At 45.4% G+C, this 16,741-nt stretch overlaps 1 protein-coding gene across 4 annotated transcripts in view; it reads left to right on the top strand.

Annotated features, from left to right (window-relative positions):
- The first annotated feature begins 1,548 nt into the window (after positions 1-1,548).
- SLX4 (SLX4 structure-specific endonuclease subunit) overlaps positions 1,549-16,741 on the top strand; it is a 36,450-nt gene continuing 21,257 nt past the window's right edge. The window contains exons 1-10 of one of the 4 annotated variants that reach the window (XM_066576478.1): positions 1,549-1,583; positions 4,732-5,139; positions 12,355-12,504; positions 12,599-12,776; positions 13,236-13,442; positions 13,546-13,733; positions 14,308-14,624; positions 14,711-14,927; positions 15,005-15,096; positions 16,130-16,276. In XM_066576478.1, the coding sequence (XP_066432575.1) occupies positions 4,851-5,139; positions 12,355-12,504; positions 12,599-12,776; positions 13,236-13,442; positions 13,546-13,733; positions 14,308-14,624; positions 14,711-14,927; positions 15,005-15,096; positions 16,130-16,276 (1,785 nt within the window). In that variant the 5' untranslated portion in view covers positions 1,549-1,583; positions 4,732-4,850. Of the gene's footprint in view, positions 1,584-1,635; positions 1,788-4,728; positions 5,140-12,354; positions 12,505-12,598; positions 12,777-13,235; positions 13,443-13,545; positions 13,734-14,307; positions 14,625-14,710; positions 14,928-15,004; positions 15,097-16,129; positions 16,277-16,741 lie in introns of those variants that run through there. The other 3 variants (XM_066576480.1, XM_066576477.1, XM_066576479.1) reach the window with 3 other exon arrangements.

The following is a 16,741-nucleotide window of genomic DNA, read 5'->3' as shown; positions in this document are numbered from 1 at the left end:
AATGGGCGGACTACAATACCCAGAGAGGTCATCAAAATTGGGATTATTTAGTTTAGAAAAAGACGGCTGAGGGGTGACCTAATAACTATGTATAAATATATCAGGGGTCAATACAAGGATCTCCTCCATCATCTATTTATACCCAGGATTGTAACAAGGGGTGCTCACTCCGTCTAGCGAAAAGAAAGTTTCAATACCGATTATAGAAGGGGGTTCTTTACTGTAAGAGCAGTGAGACTGTGGAGCTCTCCGCCTGAGGACATGGTGATGGCAAATTTGATGAAAGTGTTCAAGAGGGGCCTGAAGTATAGTAATAATACTTGTTATATCACGGATTACTTTAGAAGGGTCGATGATCCAGGGATTCTTCCGATTACTGTTTGGGAGTTGGAAAGAGTTTTTTTCACGAAAATTATCTTTTTTTTTTTTCTTTTTATTGCTCCAATGTACTTAAAATGATAAAGAATGGACTTTGCAAATAGTTAATTAAAATGTTCCCACCGTTCTGTGTCTACAGTTCCTATACAGACCTATGTATCTCCATGGTAACTGAAAACAATCCCTGTGTGGTCTGATCCTGCACGCCTTCCCCTACTTGTTCACATGGGTGTAGTACCCACTGATTCACATGGGGGGTTAACAGACGAGTGTATTTTTCATGTGATTATACCCTGCAGTCGGCCATAGCAGTGATTGGGCCGGCGCACATACACAGGAACTCTGCATATTCACTCAAAATTTTTGCATCAAAATAATGGGCGCTGTGCATTTACGTGCGCAAAACCCTGCAGAAGGGCTGAACTACGCCCCTTTAACATTGCATGATGGGTGAGCACTTCAGTGCCCGACAGCCGTGCCAGCGATGATCGCTTTTGTGCTTTTACACAGAAGAATCATCACTAGTGACGGAGGCGGAGCGTCCGGGGTCGGTCTGCTCCGCCGCCATTCACAGTAAGAGGCCGTTGCTCATAGATGAATAATGGCCAGTTTACACTGAGCGATGCAGCGGCGGGCCAGCGATGAGTTTATGGTCTGCGTGAAAGATCCGATCAGCAATTTATCGCACTGCACAATTATCGTGCTATCCGCTCAATCTAACAAGTGATTTGCATGACCTGTAAAAGGGGCTTTATTTGTCTGTTACCTTGGAAACACAGCAATGGCAGGGAACGTTAAATTTGGACTATTTGCAAACTTGCCGCTTGTTTTTATTTAACATGCCATTAACAAAAATGGTTGCAAAGCTGCAGAAGGCAGTATGAAATAAAAACGGGTAAAAGAACTGTGGTGTCATTCGTGTGGGCACTTTTATTTATATGTGCTGGTTCGGTGTAACATCCATTAGGCCGCCACCGGGCACAAGTCCCCTCACAGCTTTGACATTAGGAGATTTGCGCTGCATCAGTCACAGAAGGAGGCGGCGGCCATTTTGTCGAAGACTCATTAATGCGGTCCAAAAGGTGGCGCCAGTTTCCAGTTTGAATCCGTCGTCATGGCAACAGCTCGGCGCTCCGTGTTGGTCGCTCTGCGTGTGACGTCATGGAGCGTAACTTCCGGGTCCCTGAACCTACGAATAACCAGAGGTAAGAGAGAGAAGCACAATGCTATGGACCGGGGGGCTCTGGGTGCCGGAGCTGGTGTAGCTATGTTATACATAGGGGGTCTCTCTACGGTGAGGCCATCACGTGACCCGGTTAGAGGGGAACCAGAAACCAGTGCTGTGGAACTACCAGTACTAGAATTGCCGGGAGCTCTGCTACATTTGATGGTCTCGTCTGCACTTTCATGTATGTTTCACGTATGCAAGAAACAACACATGCATTTTAAGCATGTTTATAAAATCATATGCACGGTGTACGGCTTTATTTTTTATTTTTTTTTATATGAAAAACATACGGTTTTCAATGCAAACGCTTTTTCACTTAATAAAGTTTTGTAGTTCAATGCTTTTTTTTTTTTTTTTCCCCCATTCATCACAAAAAACATTCAGCGTATGGAAACCTGCAGCCGTACGTTTTTTGTGGGACGAAAATTCACAGAAACATATGCCGGGCTACATGGGATTTGTTTGACTATGTTTAACCCATTATCGCCTATGGATCTGTGAAACGTTACATTTTCATCCGGTTTTTGGCCTAAAATGGTGTGCGTCTCACATGAAGGATACATTCACACAAGCCTCACACATTAAGACACACAGAACGCATGCGAATATAAACGCCATTCTTGTGACTGGCGTCACACACATGAGCGATGCTGTGAGGTTAAAAAAAAACAAAACGCTGCATGCCCTATTTTTTCGTGTTTCTCAGAACGCATCGCCCGTTGTTTTCGATGGGACAGTCGAACGCATCGCAGGCCGTGCGACGTGGTGTTTCCGATTGAACTCAATGGTAAACACTTGCCGATCCTCTTGACGCAAGCGGCGGAGGCCCGCAATTTCAGAGAAGTGATGCATGAAAAACGCCTCATATCTCCGGGAAAAAGCATGTTGACAAGCGCGTTCTAAGCCCGGGTTTCTTGGGCTGATATCGCGCTCGCCCGTGTGGAGGTAGCCTGTTAACCCTTTAAATGCCACTGCCAATTCTAAGATTGGCAATTAAAAGGGGTAGTCTAGGCTTTGTATAACTGATGACCAATCCCCTAGATAGGCCAATAGTAGTTGATAGATGGAGGTCTGCTGATTGTCCAGCGGGTCAGAGGAGAAAGTCGGAGCGCTGTGGAGCTCTTACACTTCCTGCGCAGGCAGTGTAGGAGGAGTGCGGCGCTTCCATTGATTTCAATGTGAGTAAAGCTGGCGCTCTGACTTCCTTCATGTACCCCAGTCCAGCAACAACTGATGACCTATCCAGGTAATGTGGTATTAATAAAGTGTGGACTATCCCTTTAAATGTCCCAATCAGTGTTGTTGTTTTTTTTTTGCTTATGAATGCCCCCCTTCCCGCAATTAAATTGCAAGGCATCGTTCGGTTGTCATGGCAGCCCAGGACCATAAATGATGGCCTATCAAGACAATGATGGGTTAGTTCACATAAGCATATTTTGCGCGTACATTCTGTTCACGCAAAAATACGCAGCATGTTCTTTTACGTATTGCGCACAAACAGCGCGTATTGAACTACTTTAATTGCCCGTTGAAATCAATGGAAGCAGGCTTGTTTCTTTGTGCTTTTTTTGCGCACAAATGAGCACAACATGCGTGCTGAAAATACAATAAAACACACACAGGGGCGCACAAAAATTCAACGCACATTGCGTGAACACGCAGCTTAAATGCGTTTACATGGGAATCCAGCCTAAGGTTAATGTGACACGGGCGAGTGCAATATTGGGCCGTGAAACTAGTCGTGATAGTTTGCTCAGGAGCGTGCGATTTCCCCACGGATGCAAGGCATTTTTGTGTCAGAAACGCCGCGCATTACTTCAGGAAAGTAGGGATCAAGTGTTTATCATTGTCTTTTTAAAAACAATGGGCGATGCGTTCCGAGGGAACGCCCAAAGATAGGGCATGCCATGATTTTTTTCCCGCACTGCAATGCCGGAAAGAAAATCGCTCATGTATATGACCCTATTCAAAAGAATGGGGCTCACATTTTTGCGAGATGTGTGCGTCTCACAACGTACAAATCTCACGTGATTTTCTCAGCTAGGTGAAAGCGGCCTAAGGGTGGCTTTACATGGCCTGACAATCAGCCGAAAAAGCGCTCGAAAAAATGATTTTCAGTGATAGTTATGCTGTGTAAAAGCAGGACCTGGTGAGCAACTTCTGGCTCAGTCCCCTATAAGTCGCTAGTCACTTTATTTCAGCTCGCTGTAATGAAGCAACTAATGAGTTCTCGCTCCTTGTAAACAGGCAACCGTTCATCTTTGAGCAACTGCCTGTTCACAGTGAATGGAGTCGGCCAGCTGTAAGAGATCTCTGGCGCGTTCTACCTCCATTCACTGAATGACTATCGCTCCTGTGTAAAAGCACAAGCCCATCGGTCATCCTGTCTGAAAGTATCCTTACTAGTGATGAGCGAGCATTGCCCTTAGCGAGTACCTGCCCGCTCGTTAGAAAAGGTTCGGCTGCCGGCGGCGGGCAGGGAGCTGCGGGGGAGAGCGGGGAGGAACGGAGGGGAGATCTCTCTCTCTCCCCCCCCCCCCCCCCCCGCTCACCCCTGCTGACTGCCGCAACTCACCTCTCACCCGCGCCGGCACCCTAACCTTTTCTCTCAAGCGGGCAGGTACTCGCTAAGGACAATGCTCGCTCGAGCAATTGCTCTTAGCGAGTATGCTCACTCATCTCTAATCCTTACTTTGGCTAAAATCTATATCTGTGACATCAAAAGACCATCTTCATCCGCTTTGCACAGACCATATTTGTAAGATGATCACAAAGGGTCCTCCTGCCGAGACCACCAGCAATCGCCTGTAATCCGTTGGGAAACCTGGAAATAAATGTTCACTTTTCCTGCAGTGCCTCCACAGGAAAAATGAAGCATTACATAGCGCCCATTCACATGAATGGGTTGTCCGTGTAATACTGGACAGGATGGGTCCTCCAGAATGAGAAACCCTCTTTCTAGCCGCTCTACTCTGGCCAAGAGATGAGGATCCTGAACAGGGACCCCCACTATTAACTCAGAATTCCCCAGTAGGTTGTATCAAAATGGGTTTTCTAAACTGGACAATGCCTTTCATGTGAAGATTTTGTTCTGATGACTTTTTTAAACCATTTTTTTCTAGCAGCAGTTGTGTCGTCTATGATGGACAGGTGAGATGATGGACTGACCTGCCTGTAGCCCCCTTCGCCCTCCAGGGTCTCTGATTTTAACCGTCTCACCACCGCTTTGTGAACAACTTCACTAATGGTTGAGTCAGATGATGAATTTGCTGAACTTTGCTCCAAACTTTTGAAACGAGTTAAGAAAAACAGCAATAACCCCCTGGAGAGTCAGAATGCCCCGAAACCCAGCACTGCAGCACGGGGGAAACTCAAGAGGACCAAACCATCTGGGGCCAAGAAGCAGAAAAAGGATGAAGGCAGCAGAGAGGAAGAAGTGGACGTCACAACGGGGCCGGCCAAGCCTGAAGTTCACACAGAGGAGAAGAGGCTTGCAGTGCAAAGCCATCTCCCTAATGGGCTCCCACAGAACGGTAATACCTCATACCTTCCTACTTGTCACCATAAGGGTGAACACCCACTGGCGATCCGTTATCCTTGCGATGCGAGAGCGAGTGAAAACGCATGATAATGAAACCAATTATTTTTAATGGTTTCATTCTCCTTAGCGATGTTTTCACTGTAACCTCGCATCGCAAAGAATCTGCGATATCGCCTATTGTTTTCAATGGGGCCAGAGACAGGAGCACCGGCTCCATTGAAAACATAGGGAGTACATTGCGCTCCCCTGACACAGCTGTGACTGCTATGGCAGGGGATTCCTTCATCCCCGCAGAGATGAAGAAATGCCCTGTCACAGCTGCGGCAGAGGTCTCCGATGCTATTCCATTGCTTTCAATGGGTCCGGCGCTGCTGCAGCCCTATTGAAATCAATGGAATGAAGGCTACTACTGCGGCAATGATTTTCAAGGAAGGGCTTGAAATATTTTTTTTTTTACTTTTTTTTTTTTTTTACAGCTAGCCATGATTTTCAGGAAAGGGCTTATATCTCAAGCCCTTCCCTGAAAATCATTGCCGCAGTGGCAGCCTGCCTTCATCCCATTGCTTTCAATGGGGCTGCAGCAGCGCCGGCCCCATTGAAAGCAATTGCATAGCATCGCGAACCTCTGCCACAGCTGTGACAGGGCATTCCTTCATCCCTGCGGGGATAAAAGAATCCCGTGCCACAGCTGTCATAGCTGTGTCAGGGGAGCGCAGTGTTCTCCCTATGTTTTCAATGGGGCTAGCGCTGCTGCCGCCGGCCCCATTGAAAACAATAGGCGATATTGCAGATTATTCCTTGCGATGCGAGGTTACAGTGAAAACATCGCTAATGAGAATCAAACCATTGAAAATCATTGGTTTCATTATCATGCGTTTTCACTCACTCTCGCTTCGCAAGGATATCGTATCACCAGTGGGTGTTCACCCTAATAGGGACTTTTTACAAAATCGGCTTTTAACTACTTGACGACACAGAAGGGGAATGCTTGCTGTTCTGCATGGGCATATTTATTCTGCTAATCACACGAGTACATTAAATTCTGCAGTACACAGCGGGAGCCTCGCTCTAACGGTGGAGGTCAGGAGTCTCTAATCTCCATCGTTTAACTTTTGGCATGCTGCACTTCACACCCATTGCGGCATTCAAAGGCAGACTGAAGAGGGACCGACTATTGATCGTTGTCACAGGGAATCTCTGTGATGCTATCCAGGCCCATAGCAAGTACTGGCAGACGGCTCAGGACTCATTGACGGATCCTGGGACTGTGTGACCATATTTCCTGTTGTAAGGTCATAGTTCGAATTACACTAAGCTGTACGACATTTTGTATTTTGCGGGTCAAGTTATATAGCTCATGTAATAACCAATTTCAGGGTACATATAACGTATTGAATAACTTTTTTTGCTGGGAATAATAGAAAAAAAGCAATTTCCCCACAGTTTTTATTATTATGGTGTACACTGTGTGGTAAAAAATATTATGCTACCTTTAGTCCTCATGTCCACGGCACGCGTGGACTTCCAATGTGGAATCCCGCAGGGAATCCGCCCAATGCCCGCAGCCCATGGACATTTTCTTAGCTGTCCGAACGTGGTTTGGGTCTTCTCCATCTCGGCTGGACCTTCTTTTTCTCTTCCCTTGCTTTCCCCTGGATCTGCGGCACATATGCAGTGTCAGCCTGCAGGTGGGCCACGGATTGGATGGCTTCCATTGAAGTCAATGGAAGCCATCCATGCGGGAATCCGCAGAAAATGGAGCATGCTGAGTTCTTTTTCCCCTTGCGTGCAATCCGCAAATCGGGAAAAATAGCATCCGCAGGTATTTATTTACCTGCTAATGCCCAATGATTGTCTACGGGCCGATTGAATTGCGAATCATCCGCTGGAAATCCACAATTCAATTATGCCCATGGACATGAGGCCTTATTCTACAGGTCATTATGATTATGACAACACCATATTTTTTTATTTTAATTATGTTTGAATTAATGAATTATGTTTTTCCATTTTTGTGCAATATAAACATTTTATTTATTTTTTTATTTATTTAGTTTTTTTTATACAAAAAGACTTTGGCGCCACATTCCAGGACCAGAGTATTTGTATTTTTCAGTTAACAGAGCTGTATGAGGGCTTGGTTTGTATTGGCACCACTTTATGTATATACAACCTTTTAATTAGTTTTTGTTCCTGTTGTGGGGAAGTGATGATCAGAAAACTGCTATTTTTTAACGTAATTTACTGTGCTAGATGAATAATGTAATATTTTATAGTACGGGTTGTTATGGATGTGGTGACCCCAATTATGTGTAGGGTTTTTGTTGTTATCATTTCACTCATCTTCTATGGAAAACCACATTTCCTGATCATCCTACGGCAGCAAACGCACAAATGGGTTAAGTCTCCTAGTCCAAGCAAACATAGGCAGGTTAATAAACAGTAATTAACTAATCAATTAGCCTACCCTATAAAGCAAGGCAGAGGAGTTGGAGTCAATGCATTTTTTCATTAGGGGGGGCAGGAGGAGGGTTCCTTCCTTGTTAGGAAGACTCTACAATAAGGAATTGTCAGTAGGATTTCATTTCTACTTTCCAGGCCATATACAGGGTGATCTCTGTCCCCCAGCCTGAAGGATTTCATGCACTTTTCAGGCTGCAAACTGGCTGTGATCTCTGTCCCTCAGTCTAAGGGCTCTTTTACTTGAGTGTATGTTGAGCTACCGTTTTCATGGCCAGCCGATATATGCTGTGATCTGGTGCATTGGATTCCAATGCATCAGATCACATGGTATTCCTGCGACGTAAAAGCGCCCTGCTGTCCAATATAGCGCCGGGCGTTTTTACCTTGGGCCCAAAAGATAGTCCTGGAACTATCTTTTGGGCCGGAATAGGTCGGCTACTGCATGGGCTCCTATGGGAGCCAATGACAGCGGCAGGAAAAGGGAGGTGGGAGGGAGTTTAGTAGCGTGACTGCTAAACTCCCTCCCTCTTCTCTCAATCCGGCTGATTGCAATGGAAGAGCCTGGGACGGGGGCAGAGCTAAATGCTGCCTCCTCCCATTGCTGGTTGCAGACAAGGGGCGGAGCTAAGCTCTCTTCCCTTGTCCACAGCCAGCAATGGGAGGAGGTGGGATGGGGCGGTGCTTAGCCATCACGCCCCCTCCAGTTGCAATCAGCCGCAGGGGAGGAGAGAGGAGGTGAGCTTGCGAGGGGGGGGGGGGGGGGGGGGAGAAGAAAGGGCAACAGCATGGCAGCCTTGGCGTATATGCGCCGAGGCCCATGCCGTCTGAACTGGCGCACAAATGTTAGGTTTGTGCGCCCGTTCACGAGTTTTTACACCTCACACCATAGCGTATATCGTCCGGCCATGAAAACAGCAGCCGATATACACTCGTGTCAAAGAGAGCCCTAAAAGCATAGCTTGTCGATGACTGTCCCATTTGTGCCTAGGGCTACCTTATTCCCTCTTTCTATGGTGGAGTTTTCCAGTCACTAGGAGAGCAATACCCTATATGAACCACTTCTATTCCCCCATTTCACCCACTTCTCTCTTTGGCCCCAGTTGGATTAGATCCAAGAGTTTGAGTGAATCAAAAGATGGGAAATTTCCTGAGATTAATGATAAAATACCACCAAAGTCCCTTCAAGGCCAAAAGGAAAGGATTTCCAAGATCCAGAACCCTTAAGAAATATCCTGACAAAAGAAGAAAATTAATTGCCAGAAGAAACAAAACGGTGATCTTCAATAAGACGGCAAATGATCAGTAAACTTCACAGCATTGACACCTGGCCTATAGAACCATGGCTAGGGGGAAGATAAAGGATGCTTTCTTCTTCGTGGTCTAAGACCTCATCAGACTCCTGCATCTCCTAAACTATTAAAAAAAAGTGTAAGCGGTAGAATTCTCAGCCTTTCTCCAAATCCAGTTATTTTTTTCTATTGCTTCAAGAATGTATGGGGGAAGGTCCATCTAAAGATTGGGTTCAAGGAGTTTACTTTACCAATATTCTGGTCCCAAAATGAGGAGGCACGTAAAAGCTGGTCATAGACCTTGCCTTCCTCAACCAATTCATTCAAAATAGAGACCATGCGCTCAGTCATCTCAGTGCTGGAGGAAGAGGACTTCCTTGCCACCGTAGACTTAACAGATGATTACCTTCATGTGACAATCTTGCCTAGCCACAAGAAGTTTTGAGAAATGCAGGTGAAACGGACACTGGATTCACATGTCTGGCCTTCGTCATTTCATCAGCGCTGAGCACATTTATGGTAGCACTAACCTCAGCTCTCAGAATGAAGGGTATATGCATCATACCATATATAAACAATTACTTCGTGAATGTTTCCTCAAGTCCTTTAGTTCAGAAGGATCTTCAGGTAACAATTCAACTCAACAAGACCATGTATTTTTAATCAATCTCAACAAATCCCTTCTCATTCCCTCTCAACAGTTGAAATACCTAGGCTTCATTGTGGTCTTCCTTCGGTTCCTAGTGGGAACTGACTACAGAGATCATAGAGTCAACACTTTGATCAGTAAAGACCTTATATCCCACCACAGGACCACGGTCTGATTTGCCATGAGAGTATTGGGTCTTCTAACCTATGCCATAGTCCAATGCCACGGCCAAAGGTGAACAGTTGAACATTGTAGACAATATTCTATTCTCCTGGAACAGATGCCACAGGTATCTAGACAGGGCCATGTTGATCCACCCTTCTATTTGTCATGTTCTGTAGTACTGGTTCCATCCTGAACATCCTTGTTTGGGAGGTTTTTGGGATCCCAGCTCCAGAGACTCCTCACAACCGAAACCTCTTCCTGAGGCTTAGGTGCCCATGTGGACTACCTTGGGTGCAAAGGATGTGGAAGAAGAACAGGGCCTTATCTTCTAACATGAAACGGTTGGGAGTGGTTAGACTAGCCCTGTCCCTCTTTCAGGCTTATCTCCACAATCGGCATGTTCTGGAGCAGTCAGACAACTTGCCCACTGGTTTTTATCAAAAAGCAGATAGCTACCGTATTGAATGCAGACTACTGATGAAAAATATGTACTGGGGATCTTGGCCATTCTTACCAGGAGAGTCCAAAATATCAAAATGGACTATCTCAACAACAAGAGCCTATACATCCTGGAGAATGGAGCGTCAGACCAGAAGTATTTACACAGATAGTGGGGAGGATGAGGAGGCTAATGCTAGATGCCATGGTGACAAAGGAGGGCGCCAAAGTCAAACTTCTACTCCCATTACCACTCCCAGCAAGCTCAGGCAATGTCTCTTAGTTGGAGAGAAAAACTAGTATTCGTGTGCCCTACTCTACATCTCATACCTAAAGTATTGACGAAGGTGCGAGAGAAACAAGCCAAAGTGATCGGTATTTTTCCATCGTGGCCCTATTGGGTATGGTTCTCTCTGCATTGGGTGCTATCATAGGCAACTATTGGAGATTTCCACCCACGGTGGATCTGTTTTTCCAGAGGGCCATTCTGCATCCACATCCTCACAACCTGGAAGCTGAATGCAAAAATCTAAAAGAATTAGGTTTGCCTAAATAAATGATCACTATTATGGTTAGCTGACTGCATATCTTGTACCATTAAGGTATATACTAGTCTGGGGTCTCTTCACAACATGGTGTGGTCAGAACAGTCTTTCTGTGATGGCTATCCTGCACGTCTTACAAAATGGCTTTTATAAAAGGAGAAAAAAAATATTGACGTTAAATCCACTGAAAGTGCAATTTCCAGCCACCAATGTGCAGGTACAGGGGACATTCTCTAACCAGCTCATGGTTAGAACCTTAAAGAGCCCTGAAAAAGGGAGTTCCAGCCTCCTGTATGGGATCTGAACTCTTTCTAGACCTGCAGGACAGAGAACAAGAAAAGTGGCATACTCTTGATGTCGAAAGAACAATCTTACTGTACATCTACAGGACTCAGAGGAACTGTTACTATCACACCAAGGTCCCAATAAAGGACAAAAAGCCAGCAAAGTCAACCTCACAAAGTGGATAAACCCTTTCCAATCCACTGTCTGACATCTTCCTACATTCTGATTGAAGCTTGTACAGCTCCAATCTCAGAAGACGTCCGACACGGTATTCTTACCGTCTATTGCTATCCACTCCACTGTCGGAGCCTCTCTGGCGCACACACACTGGCTTTAGCCAGCAGATGGCACTGTTGTATAACAGCAAAAAGAGAAAGTCTTTTAGGAAACCCTGAATCCAAAATTGGATTGGAAAGGGTTAAAGGGCCATTTGAAAAATCTTCTGACTTCTCGGGGCTACACCCCAGGACATCTACCATTAGACCAAACCTGCCACGCTATCACATGGCTGCCTTTTATCTCTGCTTCAGGCTAGACAAACTCTCAGAAGAGGACTCGAACTTTAGTAACGGAGTGTGAGAACCCGCATCCGCTATCCCACCCAGTTTTACTGCTTTACAAATCTCATTCATACTTGTGCTGCCATAGGACGATCAGGAAGGTGTAAATTTGCTTTCTGAAATTTCTATTTCCTGGAGTCAATAGGCAGCACAAGTCTCCCACCCTAAGTTATTATTTAATATTGCTTTATTATTAAACATTGACTCTAAGTCTTCTGCCTTGCCTCATAGGGTAGGCTAATTGATATATTAGTTACTGCTTGTTAACCTGTCTGTTTGGTTGTACCTAGGGGACTTAACCCATTTGTTCTTGTGCTGCCTACAGACTCTAGGAAATAGAAATTTCAGTAAGCAGATTTACACTATGTGACAATCGGAGAGCAAATATGGTCTCTGATTGATGGGGGTGATAACATTACTAAAAATTCATGTCACTCCTCTCCTGGGAAAGGAGAAGATAGGAGAATCACAGGGCTTTAGCTGGACCCCCTCTCTTTCCTCTACATACACTGATACTGACAGCTGTAAATTCAGCTTTCCCCATGAAACTTCACATGGCTATTTCTCCAGTTCTGTAAGGGCTACGGACATGCAGTCAGTGTCATTTTAAAGAATCTTAGCTTTAAAATGACACCAATAGCATGTCGGTAACCCTTACAGAACTGGAGCTACAGCCATTTAAAGTAGGACAAGCTCTGTTGGTCCAAAACTGTAATATCTTTTTCCTTCAGAACAAACTGAGCATGTCCAAAACTGCTGGCAGGTTAAATGTGACATATTGGTGATCTACCCTAAAAATACTCATTTTTTTAGCTAGCGGCAGGTTGAACTGCCAGGAAGGAGACACTGGACCTCCTAACCAGATGAGTGTAAAAGATCTGGTCTTGGAACGGATGCAGCAGTTCAAGAGGGCAGCGCCCAGCCGGATGAAGTTGGAGTCTACAGAGACCAATGAAGTACATGGTGGGTGAGAACACAACTGTATCCATGCTTCTGACTTCAAGCCCATCATCATTTTTCTTCCTGTATCTCACTCTTTTAATTTTGCATCTTACAGTTGTATCTTCCAAGGAATGTCAGAGTGTGCAGAGTGATGGAGATCTGGCCCTGGCTCTACAGATGGATGTTAAGGAGAAGCCAGCTAGCCTTGAAGATGAAGGGCTCTTTTTCTGCCAACTGTGCCAAAAAGACTTAACAGCCATGAGCAGCACCCTGAGGGAGCAGCATGTAAACAGGTAGGTAAGGGGACGTTTCACCTAATAACACTACAAAACAGTCTTCTGGTTAAAGGTGTTACCACACAGAATTGTTATCCCCTTATTCACAAGATAGCTGATCGTGGGGGTCCGACGGCTTGGATCAACACCAATTCTGAGAACTGGGCTCCGGTGAATCCTAAGTGAGGGCAGCAGTGGTTGCACATGCACACCACCCCTCCAATCTTTTCATTGGGACGGCCATCGATAGCTGAGTACTTAAATTCTGCTAGCTCTGGCAGTCCCATTGAAGTGAATGCAGTGGAGATGCTCATGTGTGCTGCCGCTGCATTTATTCACTCTGGACCCCATTTTCTCAGGCTCATGGGGGTTAGTCCCCCACAAATCAGCTAGTTATTCCCTATCCTGTGGATAGGGGATAACTTAATTTTATTGGACAGCCCTTTAAAGTTTGCATTGGTTCCCTGTTTTCTGTAGGTGCTTGGATCAGATTGAGGGAATAGGAGGAAACTCTGTGATTCCTGCGGTTCCCAGTTGTCCATTGTGCGGGAAACCGTTTAGCACTGAGAAAAGTCGCGCATCTCACCTAAAGCGCTGCGCAGTGAAGTTGGATGTTCCTGCTCAGACTTTGCTACAGGCTGTTCAGAGACAGGCGGCTGAGGCGGCATCAGAGGCGCCATCACGGTACGTTCCTCTTTCTGTAAATGTGAACTTACATTGAATCTTACATTAGGCTAAGACTTTTTATAGTTGGCTCATATTTTGTGCCCATACATCATCTTTACAGGGTGGTCAATGGGAAGAGGAAAGGAGGAACGAAACAGAAGGAACCTTCCAAGAAAAGGAAGGTGGCCCAGACTGGTGCAGAAGTGGAGGATTTGCTGGTGGCAATGGCATTGTCCCGTTCTATGCAGGAAGAGAAGAATGCACAGAATACAGCCGCTGGTCCGCCTCCCCCGGAAATGCCTTCTCGAGGTACTGGGCTGAGAAAGTTTAGCCCATCTGGTTAGTTGAACACCTCCAGTTCTACTGCCATTATTTCCCTAGCTCTAATAGCTTGGGTATAAAAAAAAAAGCCTGTTTAGCAGACAGCAAGATTGGGCATTATTCCTTAAAGTGATTTTCCCCTATTTCTAGGATATGCCATCACTTTGTGCGGTCTGGAATTTGCAATCCAATCAATCCTAAAAATAGAAGTGCCACAGGGCTTATATAGCTGTGCATCTCCTTCTAAGTCTTCCTTACACAGCGGCCTCATCAACTGTGCAGGGTGCTGCTGCATAGCGCCATTCAAGTGAATGGGGCTGGCTGCAGTTCCTTGCACAGCTGAATGTCTGGAAATACGTAGAAGGGGACTCAGCGCTACATCAGGGCTGTGGCCCCTTTATTCTCAGTATCAGTAAGGGTCCCAGAGGTTGGGCCTAAATGAATCATGAAGTGATGGCATATGCTAATGATATGCCGTCATATTATAAGTTGAAAATACCCCTTTAATGCACCCCTTGTGGCTTCTTCTTTGTCTCATTCAGAAATCTTTTTGTGTTTTTAGAAAAGAAAAGTCGACGGAAACAGAAGGATAAACCAACCCCTCTTCTACTAGCCCAGGCCCCCGAGGAGACTGCGGGGAAGTTGCAAAAGAGATTGTCTATGCTGCTGACTGAGGAAGCTGTGGAGAATAACGTTATGATGTTGCCCCCAAGTCTATTCTGGATTATGGAGGAAGAAGACAGGAAGATCTGGAAACTGCGGGGAGGAAAAAGATGTGTGTTCTGGGATATCAGTAATATGATGGAGACAAGAAACACCCTGAGCTACTACACAGCTGAACTAAGCCCCTCGATAACGCCGTGGAAATCTCCTCTGAAGGTAGGATGCACGTGCGTTCATGCTTACACTATAGACACAATATCCGCACCGGATAGGCAAGTTCACCGCTTTTCTCATTGTTTTAGAAGCTGCATAATTCACAGACACATGTGAATACAACCATATCGTATCCTGGAAAACCAAAAAGCCAAACCGCTGATGACAAGGATCCTGTGTCCTGTGAGGAGAAAAACCCGCTATCCGATAGCCAGAAGGCATTGCTGGACTTGGCTGAATTGGCAGGAGATGGGATGACCCTCACACAGTGGAATAGTGGAGCGGGCATTTTTAATGAGCGTACAGGTAACAAAGAGTTTCTCAGTTCTTCAGGAAAGCATGCCCATCATTTACTGTATACAAATAACATGATGCTACTGCAGGCCGAGAGTCACCAGTCAGTATTACATCAAGTGGATTTATCCCGGCACAAGAGGAGAAGGTTTCGAATGATGGCGGTGCACCCAATAACATGGTAAGAAACCCGTATCAAGGGATATGACCAGGTGTTTTATAGTACCTTTAGATTTATAGGGCAAGATCTTACACCCACACAGGGCAGAATTTGCAGCGAAATCTGAGCTGAATCTCCACAAAATCTGCATGTAATACACATTTATTGAAAATGGTGACATCCGCTGTGTAAATCCGCAGCATATTGAAAACTGAGAAATCTACATTGCAAATTTTTTTCAGTGCATGTATGAGAGTTAGTAAAATCTCACCCACTTTGCTGCTGTTGTAATATGCTGTGAATTCTCAGCCTGAAAATCCACAGTATACCCATCCTGGATGAACATCCCCTAAAATGTCCTGTATGCATATGTCCTCACTCAAAATCAGAAGTTTTACTTCTGAGCCTATATTGGAGAAATTACTGAAAAGCAGCCAAAATTACTGATACAAAAGGTACAAGGACAGGCGCAAACACTGGTTCCCAGCAGCTTGCAGAAGGCAAAATGCTATACAGAAAAGGGAAGCAGCATGGGTGCAAAATACTGATGAACAACCACTCACACACCCACCGTGCATTGGGATAGGGTGCCAGTCCCACAGATATGTGCAGCACACCATTCAGGCTTGCAGCCTATTAGTTCCACCCATACTATTAGACCAAGCGGGCTGTTCACACATTATAAGTATACCACACAGAGCACTGACCCCCTGGGCTCCAACAGCATCTCAGGGCCAAACTGCTTCTACAATATATAAGATATTAGTGATATTTCAGCCAAAATACGCAAGCAATTCCCTGACATTGACATGCTGTGGACCTATAATATTCACCGCAGTTTTTCCCGTAGTATGTGGATGAGTTTTGGTAAAATCTCACCCACTTTGCTGGTATTGTAACATTATGAGGATTTTCAGCCTGGAGAATCCACAGTGTACCCGTAATTTGTGAACATACCCTAAAATTTCCTGTATGCACGTCATTACTTAGAATCTCAGGTTTTACTTCTAGGGCTTATGTATGTTTTATTTATCTATCTCTTTTTTTTTTCCAGACCCCACTACTTGTTCTATCAGCAGATTTCATGGAGATGGTGAACAACCCCCATCTGAGTGATGCTCAGCTGCAGACTGACTGTGGGGAGGTCCTAAGTGCACATATGTTTGTACTGTATGCGCGCTGCCCCCTGTTGGTTGAAGCTGTAAGTATGAAAGGGTTTTTCTAGGATTTAAAGGGAACCTGTCACCAGCATATAGCCACATAAACCACAATTACCCTCGTACTATAGGTATAGGGAATAGTGCTAAACAATCTTTGCTTTACATAGTAATCCTATTCAAAAGTTTTCCCGTGAGGAACATAAATGGTGCATCTGACATCACCTGGGCAGCTCTCCTTGCTTGGTAAACATGCTCCAGGGCTGTTCATTGAGGAACCTGCCTAATCTAGTTGCAAATCCTGCGTCTTGTCTTTGAGATGCAGCACAGGTGAAGTTGTGGATCCTGGTGGTCTTCATCTTTGCATTGCCTATGCGCAGGGTAAGGAGAAGGAGACGCCGATACACTCTCACTTCTCTGCAGCAACCAGTATGTGATGCTTCACAAACACGGTGGCGGATTCGGGTGCCTCTTTCTCCCCGGCGCATGCACGAGTGAAAGACGAAAGC

The sequence above is a fragment of the Eleutherodactylus coqui genome, chromosome 8 (genome assembly GCF_035609145.1).
Source record: "Eleutherodactylus coqui strain aEleCoq1 chromosome 8, aEleCoq1.hap1, whole genome shotgun sequence".
Taxonomy (NCBI): Eukaryota; Metazoa; Chordata; class Amphibia; order Anura; family Eleutherodactylidae; genus Eleutherodactylus; species Eleutherodactylus coqui.
The sequence above is the reverse complement of the archived record's forward strand: the minus strand, read 5'-3'. Positions and strand labels throughout refer to the sequence as shown.